Here is a 14,868-nt window from a genome sequence, read left to right as displayed (position 1 = left end):
CAGAGCCCAAGGCCCTCAGGCACCTGCAGTGTAGCTCTGTAGGTGACAGGGTGCCCCCACTTTCAACCCCCCCCCCCCCCCCCCGCCACCACCACCAACCAGTCCTGTTAAATCTTCCTCGCACGGGTCCTCGGTCCCAGCAGCTCCTTAAGAGGCTGACCCTGGGGGCCCAATCCCTGCATGAAAGACTCAGAGGGCTGGAAAAAAAGGGAGACTGTGCTAGTGCACAATGTCAGAGCCCCCCCACCTCTCTCCTTCCCATTCCGGGGTCTCTGTAAAGTCCTGTGTCTTCTGTCTTCAGGGTGAAGCTGTACGAGGGGCCGAGCCTCGTGGCCGACTCTGGGGTGATCCTTGACAGCAGCATGCGAGGGGGCCGCCTGGGGGTCTTCTGCTTTTCTCAGGAGAACATTATCTGGTCCAACCTGCAGTATCGGTGTAATGGTGAGAGCTGTCTTATATCCAGAGCACACTTACACTAGTATAACAGCAAGGTTCACTTAAATCCAGAGCACACTTACACTTGTGTAACAGAGAGCACTCCCTCACATTTAAGGAACATTCGTACTGATGTAATGGTGAGAGCTGTCTTATATCCAGAGCACACTTACACTTGTGTAACAGAGAGCACTCCCTCACATTTAAGGAACATTCGTACTGATGTAATGGTGAGAACTACTTTATATCCAGAGCTTACTTACACTACTGTAACAGCAAGGTTCACTTATATCCAGTGTACACTTACACTGGTGTAATGCAGAGTGCTCCCTTATATCAAGGGCATAGTCACATTGATGTAATGGTGAGTGCTGCCTTATAGCCAGTGCACACTTACACTAGTGTAACAGTCAAAGTTTATTTATATCCAGTATACACTTACACTAGTATAAAAGAAAGCACTCCCTTATATCTAGGGCACATTTTCACTGATGTAATGGTGAGAGCTGCCTTATAGCCAGTGCACACTTACACTAGTGTAACAGTGAAAGTTTATTTATATCCACTAAACAGTTACACCAGTATAAAAGAAAGCACTCCCTTATATCTAGGGCGCATTCACACTGCAGTAATGGCGAGATCTCCTTTTTATACAGAGCACACTCACACTAGTGTATAGTGGGAGCTCCCTTATATCCAGAGCATGCCTATCCTCGTGAAACAGTGAGAGCTGTCTTCTATCCAGGGCACACTCACACTGGTGTAACTAAGATGTGTTAAGTGGTATAATTTCAGTTGGTGTCTTAAAAGTGATGCACAGAGCAGGAGTTGCAACGCTAAACGGAAGGCATAGAGGTAACTACACTGAGCAGCAGTAACAACTCTAAACACTTTTCTGGGCAGACTGGATGGACCCTTTTGATCGTTATCTGCCTTCATTTACTATGTTGCTATAAACACCCCAGCATGGCTGGACCCCAAAGTGGACAGGGGAAGGAAGGGCAGTTTCTGATGCCTACAATTTTGTCCTATTGTGGGTGTGCAATGAACCTTCTTATCTTCCTGCCTTCCTCCCCTCTTTTCTTCCCTGTACAGACACCATCCCAGAGGATTTTGAGCCTTACCGGAGGTACCTGCTAGAAGGGAGGGAGTGAGCGAGTCATCGTGTGGCGATACCAGCTGGGCACCAGACCGACCCCCCCACGTCCTCACTCTTCACCCATCACCTGCGGGAGCTGGGGAGGAGCTGGCAGACCCAACCCCATCTTTCCCACTGTGCCGCAGACTGGGTGCCAGCAGATTTGGAGCCTCCGTCGCCCCGGCACTCGGTGACAGCCCCATTTGTGACACGCTCTCACCCTTAACCACGGCACCACTGGCAGACAACCTCAGGTTCCTACCCCCATAAATCCATGGCCCAGCCCAACCCAGCTGTCCCATCAGCACCCCAGAACCCACCCGTACCTCCCTAAATGGTGATGGAGGAGCACATCCCATTCTTATTTAATCTGACTCCTTCTGCACTAACATTAAAGAGTCAGCTCTATGGACAAACATTCCCTGTAATCTGTATTAACATAATCCCAACCTGAGACCTCTCAGGCGGAAGAGTGACCTCTCGGGAAGAGACCAGGGGGTGACAGGGTCCTCAAGTCTCCAGCCCTGAACTCTGTATGATTTTTTGGTTTTTTCTTTTTTGCATGTCACCGGAGATCCTTCCATCGGAATATTTTCTTTTCAGCAGTCCCCATGGAACCTGTTAAGTTCTCACCCCGTAGACAACATTGCAGCCTGCGGCCGCAACTCCAGGACTCCCTGAATGCTTTCCACCAACACCCAGCACGACAAGTCTCTGCTGAAGGCGCTGGGACTGCCTTCCTGTTCCATGCTCAATGACCACAGTCATCTGTTTTGTACATAACCGCAAAGTCCCCTCATTACTGGTACCAGTTCTGCTATCGAGGACACTGGCCTCCTGTGTTACCCATAAAGTCTGGATTGTTTTGTAGTCTGTGAGCTTTTTTTTCTTGTAGGGGGGAGCACACCCGTCTTTACCCTTGTCCCCCCTCTTCGGGTAAGTCACCTCACCCCAGGACTGCAGCTTTTCCCCCCCGGCCTCACCACAGCCCCCCTGTGCCTTCGAGGTTCGTGTTTGCTCATGCTGACTGCCTTCAGAGTGGCTTTGACTGGAGGCGGGAGGAAGGTCAGCCCAACGCCGGCCTTCGGATCACCAGCTGGTAAATTTTAAGTGCTAACTACAAGTCTTAAATCCGTGCTCTCCAAACCGTAGTCTAGACCCAGTGGCCTATCCTGGAACCTAGAGGTAACGTCCTTCGGGGGGGATCTCTGGCCAGCAAACTCCATGACACGGAACAGGACAGCAGTGCATAAAATCGTTTAGACCCAATTACACTCACATCATTGGATAAGGGGAAAATTAAACCACCACATTTGAATCTCGATCTTGAAAAATGCTTTATTGTGAATTCATGAGATCTGATTGGAGTCATCTGGGGGAGCCACTGTCTCAAATTGTTTTCAAAGTGATGGGCACTGAGAAGCACAGGGGCTGGAGGGGCTCAGCCTCTTCAGAGTGCAGTGAGGATCCGGTGGCCTGGGCAGATGTGCCCCTTCCCCCCAACTCTCTCCACATGAACAGCTGCAGCGCCCCTCTTGAGGCTACAGTCTCCCCTAAGCCTCCAGCAGGACGACACTGCTGGCCGGGGAAGCAGAGGTGGCCCTGACAGGGCACTGCTGTGCGGAAGCTCACATCCTCCGAGTCCCAGGCGACAGCTCCCTCCCTAGGCCGGGCTGGCCTACGGACCCGGTCCTGTGCCGGACCGCGCACGGCGGGCTCCTGCTGGCGCGTGGCTCGGCGGCTCAAACCCTTCCTGACTCTGGCCGGGACGAGTGCAATGCCATTGGAAACACTCACGCAGATTACAGCTCTCCCAACCTTAGAACAGAAGGAAACACAGCGGGCAGCTGCCGGGCTCCGAGCAGCGAGGAGAGGGGCGATCCTCCGGGGGGGGGGGGGGGGCGAGGAAGGGGGGGTCTAGACTCAAGCAGACAACCTGTCAGCACCTGCAGAGTCCCTGGGGCCTGGAACCCCGTGGAGGAGGTTTATGCCGGGGCTTCACGACCCGGGAGCTCCTGTGAGGAGGGCTACTCCCATTTCTGGAGGGTCTAGGAAGGGGTTAGTCCAGCCGTGTGAGGATCCAGTGTCTGCTGTAGAGAAGCCCAGGGAGGCAGGAGGCCGGGACGAGTGCAATATTGGTAGGTAATGGAACAACAATGCACAGCACCCCGTACCACCTGACCCCTCAGAACCAATCAGGGAGCACTAGGCAACTAGCAGCTCTTATAATCATAAGAAACATCACGGGCAGGGCCTGTTAATTTCCTGCGATTTCAGGCTGCGCATAAAATGATGCCTAAAAATATGTACATTATCCTGGCCCTGATGCCTTAGATCAATCCATCCCCCAATCTGCCTGATGCTAGGGACATGCCCCCCAGCCCTGGAGCAGGGGAACCATCCAGAACACATTTGCTCTGTTGTACTGTAAAAGCCCAACCTGTCCCTGTTCTGGAGCCCTCGCCCACCTCAATCCCAGTGGAAGATGGGTGAGGAAACCTGAAATATTCCTTCCTGCCCAGTAATAAAATGTTGCAGTTGCATTAGCAAAGATAAGAACAAAAGCATAATTTTGTGTGGCAGAAGAGGTTGATATCTCATGTAAATAAAGCCCCATTGGCATCCTAGGGATGTGGGCTTCTTGGGCCTCTTCTGGAGATCCTTGTGAGAGCAGGACTGGGAATCAGCAGACCTCTAGGGCCAAGAGTTTAAGGATCACCTCTACATGTGACTGTGGGAATTCTGGCGTGTCACCTTATCTCCCGAGTCACCATTCTAATCCCGGCTCTGCCATGATGTGACCCTGAGTGAGTCACCTTATCTCCCGAGTCACCATTCTAATCCCGGCTCTGCCATGATGTGACCCTGAGTGAGTCACCTTATCTCCCCTAGACACCATTCTAATCCCGGCTCTGCCATGATGTGACCCTGAGTGAGTCACCTTATCTCCCGAGTCACCATTCTAATCCCGGCTCTGCCATGATGTGACCCTGAGTGAGTCACCTTATCTCCCGAGTCACCATTCTAATCCCGGCTCTGCCATGATGTGACCCTGAGTGAGTCACCTTATCTCCCGAGTCACCATTCTAATCCCGGCTCTGCCATGATGTGACCCTGAGTGAGTCACCTTATCTCCCGAGTCACCATTCTAATCCCGGCTCTGCCATGATGTGACCCTGAGTGAGTCACCTTATCTCCCGAGTCACCATTCTAATCCCGGCTCTGCCACAGTGTGACCTTGAGTGAGTCACCTTATCTCCCGAGTCACCATTCTAATCCCGGCTCTGCCATGATGTGACCCTGAGTGAGTCACCTTATCTCCCGAGTCACCATTCTAATCCCGGCTCTGCCATGATGTGACCCTGAGTGAGTCACCTTATCTCCCCTAGACACCATTCTAATCCCGGCTCTGCCACAGTGTGACCTTGAGTGAGTCACCTTATCTCCCGAGTCACCATTCTAATCCCGGCTCTGCCATGATGTGACCCTGAGTGAGTCACCTTATCTCCCCTAGACACCATTCTAATCCCGGCTCTGCCACAGTGTGACCTTGAGTGAGTCACCTTATCTCCCGAGTCACCATTCTAATCCCGGCTCTGCCATGATGTGACCCTGAGTGAGTCACCTTATCTCCCCTAGACACCATTCTAATCCCGGCTCTGTCATGATGTGACCTTGAGTGAGTCACCTTATCTCCCCTAGACACCATTCTAATCCCGGCTCTGCCACTGTGTGACCTTGAGTGAGTCACTTTATCTCCCCGAGTCACCATTCTAATCCCGGCTCTGCCACAATGTGACCTTGAGTGAGTCACCTTATCTCCCCTAGACACCATTCTAATCCCGGCTCTGCCACTGTGTGACCTTGAGTGAGTCACCTTATCTCCCGAGACACCATTCTAATCCCGGCTCTGCCACAATGTGACCTTGAGTGAGTCACTTTATCTCCCCGAGACACCATTCTAATCCCGGCTCTGCCACAATGTGACCTTGAGTGAGTCACTTTATCTCCCCGAGACACCATTCTAATCCCGGCTCTGCCACAATGTGACCTTGAGTGAGTCACTTTATCTCCCCGAGACACCATTCTAATCCCGGCTCTGCCACAATGTGACCTTGAGTGAGTCACCTTATCTCCCCGAGACACCATTCTAATCCCGGCTCTGCCACTGTGTGACCTTGAGTGAGTCACTTTATCTCCCCGAGACACCATTCTAATCCCGGCTCTGCCACAATGTGACCTTGAGTGAGTCACTTTATCTCCCCGAGACACCATTCTAATCCCGGCTCTGCCACAATGTGACCTTGAGTGAGTCACTTTATCTCCCCGAGTCACCATTCTAATCCCGGCTCTGCCACAATGTGACCCTGAGTGAGTCACCTTATCTCCCGAGTCACCATTCTAATCCCGGCTCTGCCATGATGTGACCCTGAGTGAGTCACCTTATCTCCCGAGTCACCATTCTAATCCCGGCTCTGCCACAATGTGACCCTGAGTGAGTCACCTTATCTCCCGAGTCACCATTCTAATCCCGGCTCTGCCATGATGTGACCCTGAGTGAGTCACCTTATCTCCCGAGTCACCATTCTAATCCCGGCTCTGCCATGGTGTGACCCTGAGTGAGTCACCTTATCTCCCGAGTCACCATTCTAATCCCGGCTCTGCCATGATGTGACCCTGAGTGAGTCACCTTATCTCCCGAGTCACCATTCTAATCCCGGCTCTGCCACAATGTGACCTTGAGTGAGTCACTTTATCTCCCCGAGTCACCATTCTAATCCCGGCTCTGCCACAATGTGACCCTGAGTGAGTCACCTTATCTCCCGAGTCACCATTCTAATCCCGGCTCTGCCATGATGTGACCCTGAGTGAGTCACCTTATCTCCCGAGTCACCATTCTAATCCCGGCTCTGCCATGGTGTGACCCTGAGTGAGTCACCTTATCTCCCGAGTCACCATTCTAATCCCGGCTCTGCCATGATGTGACCCTGAGTGAGTCACCTTATCTCCCGAGTCACCATTCTAATCCCGGCTCTGCCACAATGTGACCTTGAGTGAGTCACTTTATCTCCCCGAGTCACCATTCTAATCCCGGCTCTGCCACAATGTGACCCTGAGTGAGTCACCTTATCTCCCGAGTCACCATTCTAATCCCGGCTCTGCCATGATGTGACCCTGAGTGAGTCACCTTATCTCCCGAGTCACCATTCTAATCCCGGCTCTGCCATGGTGTGACCCTGAGTGAGTCACCTTATCTCCCGAGTCACCATTCTAATCCCGGCTCTGCCATGATGTGCCCCTGAGTGAGTCACCTTATCTCCCGAGTCACCATTCTAATCCCGGCTCTGCCACAATGTGACCCTGAGTGAGTCACTTTATCTCCCCGAGTCACCATTCTAATCCCGGCTCTGCCACAATGTGACCCTGAGTGAGTCACCTTATCTCCCGAGTCACCATTCTAATCCCGGCTCTGCCATGATGTGACCCTGAGTGAGTCACCTTATCTCCCGAGTCACCATTCTAATCCCGGCTCTGCCATGGTGTGGACTTGAATGAGTCACTTTATCTCCCTGTGCCTCCATTCTAACCCCGGCTCTGCCATGGTGTGGACTTGAATGAGTCACTTTATCTCCCTGTGCCTCCATTCTAAACCCGGCTCTGCCATGATGTGACCTTGAGTGAGTCACTTTATCTCCCTGTGCCTCCATTCTAATCCCAGCTCTGCCACTGACTCTCTGTGTGACCTTAAGTGAATCACTTTATCTTCCCAAGCCTCTGTTCTAATCCCGGCTCTGCCACTGACTCTCTGTGTGACCTTAAGTGAATCACTTTATCTTCCCAAGCCTCTGTTCTAATCCCGGCTCTGCCACTGACTCTCTGTGTGACCTCTGGCATGTCTCTTTATCTCTCTACACCTCGGTTCTGTTCCCAGCTCTGCTACTGACTGTTAGCATGTCAGTGTATCTCCCTCCGCCTCCATCCCAATCCCACCTCTGTCACTGACTCTCCCCGTTCAAACCACTTTATCTTCTTGTGCCCCTGGGATCCAGTTAACGGGTAGGGATATGGATAGCGGGCAGAGGCGCCTGTTATCTAGAGAGATCCAGCTTGTCTGTTTTCACTGGCTCAGCTCCTGTGAGGGCATTTCCTCCGCATGCTGCTGTAGTGGATGGGGGGGGGGGGGGGGGGCAGCCCTGGCTGGGGCATGATTGGGGTCTCAGCCTGCCCTATCCCCATGGGGGATGAGATGCAGGAGAGCGGGAACATCTGGTACCATGGGAGGTGATGAAGTCACTATGCAAAACTCCAGAGGCATCTTTACCAGGCAAAATCCCCTCCCCCCCCCCGATTCTAATGAGCGTCCAGTTAGCCACGGGGGGACTGTCACATCCCCAAAGAGCTGACCTGCGACCATTAGAAGCGGGGAGGGCTGTAAGGAGGGGGAGGAAGCGGCAGAATGATTACTGGTGCTAGGAAAGAGAACACGTCTTACGCTGCCAGGATCTTTCCCGCCCCCCTCCATAACCAGCCATGGAGCCATCACCTCTCCCCCTTCCAGATCTGCCGCTAACTTCGGGCTGCGGACAGGGGGCACGGGACAGGGGAGGGGGAGGGGCCCCCACCCAAGGCTGGGGGAAGCCGCTGAATAGAAGCTTACAGAGCGGCCGAGAGGCGCTGCCATGGGAACCGGTATCCCAGCAACCGCCCTGAATACCATCCACAATGCTCCTGCAAAGAAAGCGCGCGGACCCATTCACCGCCTGCCAGCCTGGGTCCCCCCAGGAAAGGGGAGGGGGCTCGACCCCCGAGAGGAGAGGGGAAAGTCCTCCACCCCCACCCCCAGCAAACAAAAGTCCTCAAGACCCCCCCCCCTCCGGGGAAGAGGGGAAAGTTCTCAAGATCCCTCCGGGAAAATGGGAAAGTGCTCAGGGTCCCCTCCCCCCCCCCCCCCCCACTATCACCTCAGTCCCCCAGCTCTGTTAGGGAGTTGAGCTAAGATCCTAATAAGCCCCCCCTCCCCCCACTCCCTAAAGTTGCCTCTGTCCCCCTGGCAGAGAAGCCTTGCAGGTGCAGTAACTTCCCCCTACCTGCTGCCCCGTCCCGTCCCTGGCGGGGCGGCGGCGGCTCCGGTCCTGCTCCCGGGCTGCTGCCGCCGGACTCGCTCTCTCCCAACCGCCGGCCACAATGGGACTGGCCAGGCTGAATAGCCAAGGGCTGGACCCGCCTCCCGGTCCCAGCGCAACAATGGGGACTGGCAAGGGGCGAGGAGGGGGGGGGGGGAGCCCGCCAGGGGGACTCCCCCTGCATCCGTGGGGCTGGGAGGGGCGCCAGAGGTTTGCAGTGCCCCCCACCCCGAGACCCTGCAGGGTGGTGCTGCTCTCTGCCCACCCCCACCCTCTCGTGCACGGAGGGCACTGCTAGAAAAGCTGCGGAAGAAAACGCCCCCCCCCCCCACCCCCGAAGTTTGCTGCTTTAGGGCTGAGAGGCTGGGGTGGCAGCAGGTCCCAGGTCTCCTCCAGCTGCTGCTTCCCTCCCGCGCGGGCTGCACCTCTGGCTTTGCTGACTTCGCCTTGCACTTTCTGGCAACATCTGTCGGCAACAGGACGCGCGATGGTTGCCGCCCAGATGTGCACCCCTGAAGGGCGACCAACAAACCTGGGGGAAGTGAAGGGAATGCAGTCAGGGCTGGGGCCTGGAGGGAGGTTTTAGGGGTGGGGGGGGGGGGGGTTCACCTTCCACCTGCCACCTTCTCATCTCCCTTCCCTGATGCACCTGCCGCCTCCTCCCCCTGCCCTGCTACTCACAGCTCAGGATGGGCTCCCTCTCCCCAGGACCTGCTCTGATGGCCTCGGGGGGGGGGGGGAGCCAGAGCGAAAATACAAAAATCTGAGCCCCAAGAAACTTTGCGGAGCTCCGCTTAGTTTCTCTTTGCGTCAGTGATCATCACAGACCCTTGATGCTCGTAATGTATTAGAGATCTTGTGGTCGTTATTGGGGGTTTTTTTTGGTTTTTTTACATTGGTATTCGATTTTGCAAACGCGTGCTTTTCATGATGAGAACATGACAAGCGCCAGGCCGAGCCAGACCAAGATCCATTGAGCCCAGCATCTTGCCTCCGACGGTGGCCAATCCAAGTCACGAGTACCCGGCAGATCCCCAATATGAAGTGCACCTGTCTGTGCGATTCATCAGCTAGGTTTAATCTAACTGTTGCCCGATTATATTTTACTGACATAGGGAGGGCAGTTTCGCCAAATGGGGGGGGGGGTGTCTGTTTTGCGCATACCTGGACAGGAATGAACTTCATCGGTGAGCTATGGCGTGTTGGGGATGATCTCAAGCTCTCGACTTTTCAGCCAAATGCCCTTCTTATGGGCCAAGTCAGTAAAGTGCACTGGGCCGTGCGCACTGTTCAGCATGCGTTTTGGCCGCGTGTTTTCCAGGGGCGTTTCGAAAACCCGCGGCCATACCCCCTGAAAACTAATAGCGCTCATCACATGGAATTGCATGTTGATGAGCCTATCAGTCATTCACCCAGGATTCGAAAAGTTAAATGTGTGTCCAGAAAAGCAGAAAATACTGCTTTTCTGTGCACCCTCCGACTTAATATCCTAGTGATATTAAGCCGGAGGAACCAAAAATGTGAAAAAAAAAATGTTGTTGTTTTTTAATGTGCCGGCCGCTCCGGTTAGGAGAATGGATTCTCAATTTTACAGGTGTCCATTTTCCTAACCGACGCTCGTAAAATTGAGCATCGGGTTCCTGAAACCGCTGTCAGAGCTACCTCCCCTGGGCGCGTGATCGCCCCTGGCGCCTCCTGTTAGCACGACCCCCCTCATTTAAATACAGGATTGCACGCCCAGGAGAGGTGGCTGGGCGCGCGTCAGGAGAGGGGGCGCTGGTCACGGAGCGCCCCCTCTCCCTCGATCTTTACTGAATCGGCCGGCGTGTGCTTGCAAGGTGCCAACCTACAGTCTCCCTCTGGAGTTCACAAGGTGCTCTTGGAAATCCTTCTTAATCAGACCAAGTGGCACCCAATATGACTGGGACTATTCCTGCCACATTTTCTTGGTCTCTGATTGCCTCCCTTGGTACCATGGGGGTCCACAGAATAATTGCTGGGTTGCTGACACCTCTACGGGCAATGCCGTTCTTGTCTTCTCCTTCTCCACCATATCTGGTTTTCTAGCTTCGATCTTCCTGTCCTTGGGAACAGGAGTGTCCCAGGTGATCTCAACTTTATTCTTTTTTCTTCTGACATGGGCAGGTCACATCCGGTAACCAGACACATAACCCTTTCCACTTCTAACTTCCCACTCTGCTTCTGCTAATTCTCCTTCCTTGTTTGCTGGTCTGATTCTTTAAAGAGTTTTTTTTCCCTCTTGTTCTGCTAATCCTGTAGCTGCTTTACCTTCGCGTAACTGCTGGATTTTCAGTGTTTGGTGTGAGACGGCGGCGTGTTTAAATAAAGTGGATCTGGCTGGTATTGAACTGAAGCATTCTGTGGGAATGCTAAAAATGCAAGGGAATTAATTCTGGGTGATCAGTTCAAACAGCCACAGATGAGCCCTGCCAGATCCCCCCAGGCTTGACTATTACTGTTGGGGGAGGGGGGGGGGTGACACAACTCCCTCCCCTGCCCCCCCCCCCCACTCACCCCAGCCCCCCTGAGCAAAATTGTCATTTGGCATCCTGGGTGAATGACTGATAGGCTCAGCAACATGCAATTCCACGTGATGAGCGCTATTAGTAACATGTTTGCTGTATAAAAGAGCTCAATGGCAGATACAATTAAAGCAGCATCGCAATGTTCTCATCGCAAAAAGCCACCAAACGATACTTTGTAATCCAGAGCATTGCCAGGCCGATACTTAAAGTAAAGTATTAAGCATTTGGTCAAAGATATGTCAGTGCTTTCATCAGCGGTTAAAGTGTGGAACAGTGCCGAAGAAATTTCTTGCATTGTATCATTTTGAACAATGCTGTTGATGACGTCAAGAAATTCAAATGCCTAATTTTTACTTCTCCAACTATCTGGCAGCTTTACAGATTTGGCCATGTGTTCATTTGTACCTGTAACAGCCAGCACAGAGGAGTTCAATTTGATGGCTAGCAAGACGCTGTCAATCAGGACCTTTATCTCATCTGGATTTGAAGGCTTCCGTTCTACAAACGATTTGCCTCCTTTGCTTTTCTTCTGGAGTCTCTAGTAACAGGTTCTTCAACCCACCACGAAACAGTGGATTCATATTTTCAATTTTGTTCCACTGCCAATGTGAGATTTACGAAACTAGTTTCCAGTTTCCAGACCTCGTTCCAACTTTTACCTGTAGAAAACTCTCCTACAGCTTTCGCTTCAGCGCAGATCAGACAAATGACTCCTTTATCTTCATCAGAGGAAAATATTTCACACAGGGCTACACGAGTTAGGCCGTGCGACTTCATGGTATTCGTTTCAACAGTCTCATCTAGCCATTCAGATTTAAATGATGTAGCTGTTCTCTTGCGTTTACCACCTTTATTCATTTCGGTTTTTTATGCGTTCAAATCTTATTATCTTAATTGTAATTAACTTAAATATTATCAACTTATTTAAACTTAACCAGTTGACTCTATCTTTTTCTAATATTCTTTATAAATGATTTATACTACCACATGGCGTCATATACACTCACTCATCTAGCTGCTGACGCAGAGCATAGATTCTTGTATGCGTTGCTAGAGTCGGCGGCACGGGACATACTTAGTTTTTGGGTGCTCGGGGCGCTTACGGCCTGTATCGGACGCCGCCGGGCTCGACGGACCCTCGGTCTGACCCTCTACGGCCATTTATTGCGTCCTGTTCGCGGAGCGGGTAGAGATCGGGGGGGGGGGGGATCATCGCGGGCTGAGGAGAATATCTGGGGGATGGAAAGGGATGAGCCGGGGGTGGGACCGCGTGCGGGCGTACGCCCGAGAGAACGGATCGGCGCCGGGTTTACGTGCTCGCGCCGGAACCGGTTGGGCTACGGAGCAGGACCCGGGACCGGACGGGGTACGCGTGTATTGTGTAGCCTAGCAATGCTAGCATCCCATCCACTTTGGAGCAAGTGTTTAAACCAATACTATGACTAGAGATGAGTCAGAGATCTCGTAACTCACAGACAGGCCTATCCTGTAAAGTGCGGCCGTGTTTACCCTGCTCCTAAGCCGCTTCTAACTCACGTTTCGGCCGCGTTAGCCCTTCCTGCGATCCCGAATCCCCTTTAACCTACTCCTACCGCGTCCTAAATTCCCCGGGTAACCCCTTCCGCCCGCGGCATGCATATTGCATGCAAACGAGCGAATTAGCGCGATATTGCATGCAAACGAGCCAATTAGCTATTCCCCTAGCATCCCGTAACCCGCGCCCCGACTAACGCTACCTTTCCCTGCCGTTTTGTCGCGCGTTTAACCTGCAAATTTACCGCCTACCCTGACCCAGGCGGTAGAGGCATGGGTAAGGGTAGGTGGCAAGCTTTCCCCCAGCCCCCGCTCACCTGCCCCGGCCGCGATCATGGGTGCCGGTCTCCGTGGCAGCCCCAGTCCTCTCCCCTCCTCCAGAAGCCAAAAAAAAAAAAAAAAAGCGAAAAAAACGTTGCAGCCCCCCTCCGATGTCCGGACTGGGGCTGCCACGGAGACTGCAACGGCAAAGCGAGTTTTCAGTGCCCCCCCTCCTCTCGGAGCAGGGCGCGAAAAGCCTTGCTCCGGGAGGGGGGGGACACTGACGGCGGCGAAGCAACGCAGAAGCAACGGCGAAACGACTTTTCAGTGTCCCCCCCCCTCTCGGAGCAGGGCGCGAAAAGCAGCCTTGCTCCGGGAGGGGGGGGGACACTGACAGCGGCGAAGCTTTCCCCCAGCCCGGACACCGGCAAAACTTGCTGTTTTGCAGCCATGAGCCACGAGCAGGAACGCGAAGATCTGGCTCCGATAGCTCCTCCCGACAAGATGGCCGCCTGCACGGGGAAAGAGTACAATTGGCCGCTGAAGACGTGACATCACGACATCACGTCTTGAGCGGCCAATTGTACTCTTTCCCCGTGCAGGCGGCCATCTTGTCGGGAGGAGCTATCGGAGCCAGATCTTCGCGTTCCTGCTCGTGGCTCATGGCTGCAAAACAGCAAGTTTTGCCGGTGTCCGGGCTGGGGGAAAGCTTCGCCGCTGTCAGTGTCCCCCCCCTCCCGGAGCAAGGCTGCTTTTCGCGCCCTGCTCCGAGAGGGGGGGGGACACTGAAAAGTCGTTTCGCCGTTGCTTCTGCGTTGCTTCGCCGCGTCAGTGTCCCCCCCCTCCCGGAGCAAGGCTGCTTTTCGCGCCCTGCTCCGAGAGGGGGGGGGGGACACTGAAAAGTCGTTTCGCCGTTGCTTCTGCGTTGCTTCGCCGCCGTCAGTGTCCCCCCCCCTCCCGGAGCAAGGCTGCTTTTCGCTCCCTGCTCCGAGAGGAGGGGGGGGGGGGACACTGACAGCGGCGAAGCAACTTACTTTTGCACCCGATCGGACCAGACTTCCTGGTATCTGTCATTTCAAATGACATTTGAAATGACAGATACCAGCGTGGCGTGAAGCCTTAGGCCCGCGCACCCAGGATCCTGTATAGGCGCTCTATCCAGTATCCTGGGTTGCGCGGGACTAAGGCTTTTCGGACGCGGCTTACATTTACATATAATTAGGCTTCAGGATCGAGCGGTAGGTGAGCTGCACTGTGCGGGCGGTAACCGCGGGTGCCGTAGGCACTAACGCAGCTCTTCCTACCGCTCGGTACTGGATCACCTGAGAGTGGCACAGATATTATGTAGTGCACGTTAGGTGTCTCCCATCATTGCTGTGCAGGTATGATGATTTTATGCCTAATAATTTGCCTAGTTTTTGGAAAAAAAATCTAGGATTAAAAACTCTGTGCGCTAAACTTTGTACCATGTGCGTGGCCTTCACGGGCCGTGTGCACACGCACACACGTGCACAGCTTAGAGGGAACATTGGCCAGGGGGTTGCACTTCATGGCGGTGGGAGCCCAGCACTGTGACAGAATTGGGCAGGCTTGGGGTTTGGCAGGCTTGGGGTTTGGCAGCTGGGTGAAAGACAGTGGGAGGAGAGGAGAGGGGGTCTGCCGGTGTGGGTCTAAATCTGGGAATCAGGTGGGAGAGGGGGGAATCCAGACCTGGGCAGATTGGATGGGACAACTGGTCTCTCTGTCTGCTGCCATTTGCTCCGTCGCTGCCCCTGTGACCTGTGACCGGGCGGCACAGCCAGACGCACAGACGCAGTCAGCCAAGTCTTTA

At 53.7% G+C, this 14,868-nt stretch overlaps 1 protein-coding gene across 1 annotated transcript in view; it reads left to right on the top strand.

The window, feature by feature from the left end:
- THBS3 (thrombospondin 3) overlaps positions 1-2,443 on the top strand; it is a 33,836-nt gene extending 31,393 nt beyond the window's left edge. Inside the window, 2 exon segments of the mRNA XM_029580903.1 lie at positions 302-441; positions 1,531-2,443. Of these exon segments, the coding sequence (XP_029436763.1) occupies positions 302-441; positions 1,531-1,589 (199 nt within the window). The 3' untranslated portion in view covers positions 1,590-2,443.
- Positions 2,444-14,868: the final 12,425 nt, after the last annotated feature.

This window comes from Rhinatrema bivittatum, chromosome 16, assembly GCF_901001135.1.
Source record: "Rhinatrema bivittatum chromosome 16, aRhiBiv1.1, whole genome shotgun sequence".
NCBI lineage: Eukaryota > Metazoa > Chordata > Amphibia > Gymnophiona > Rhinatrematidae > Rhinatrema > Rhinatrema bivittatum.
Note: the sequence above shows the minus strand (reverse complement) of the source record. Positions and strands in the feature narration are given on the sequence as shown.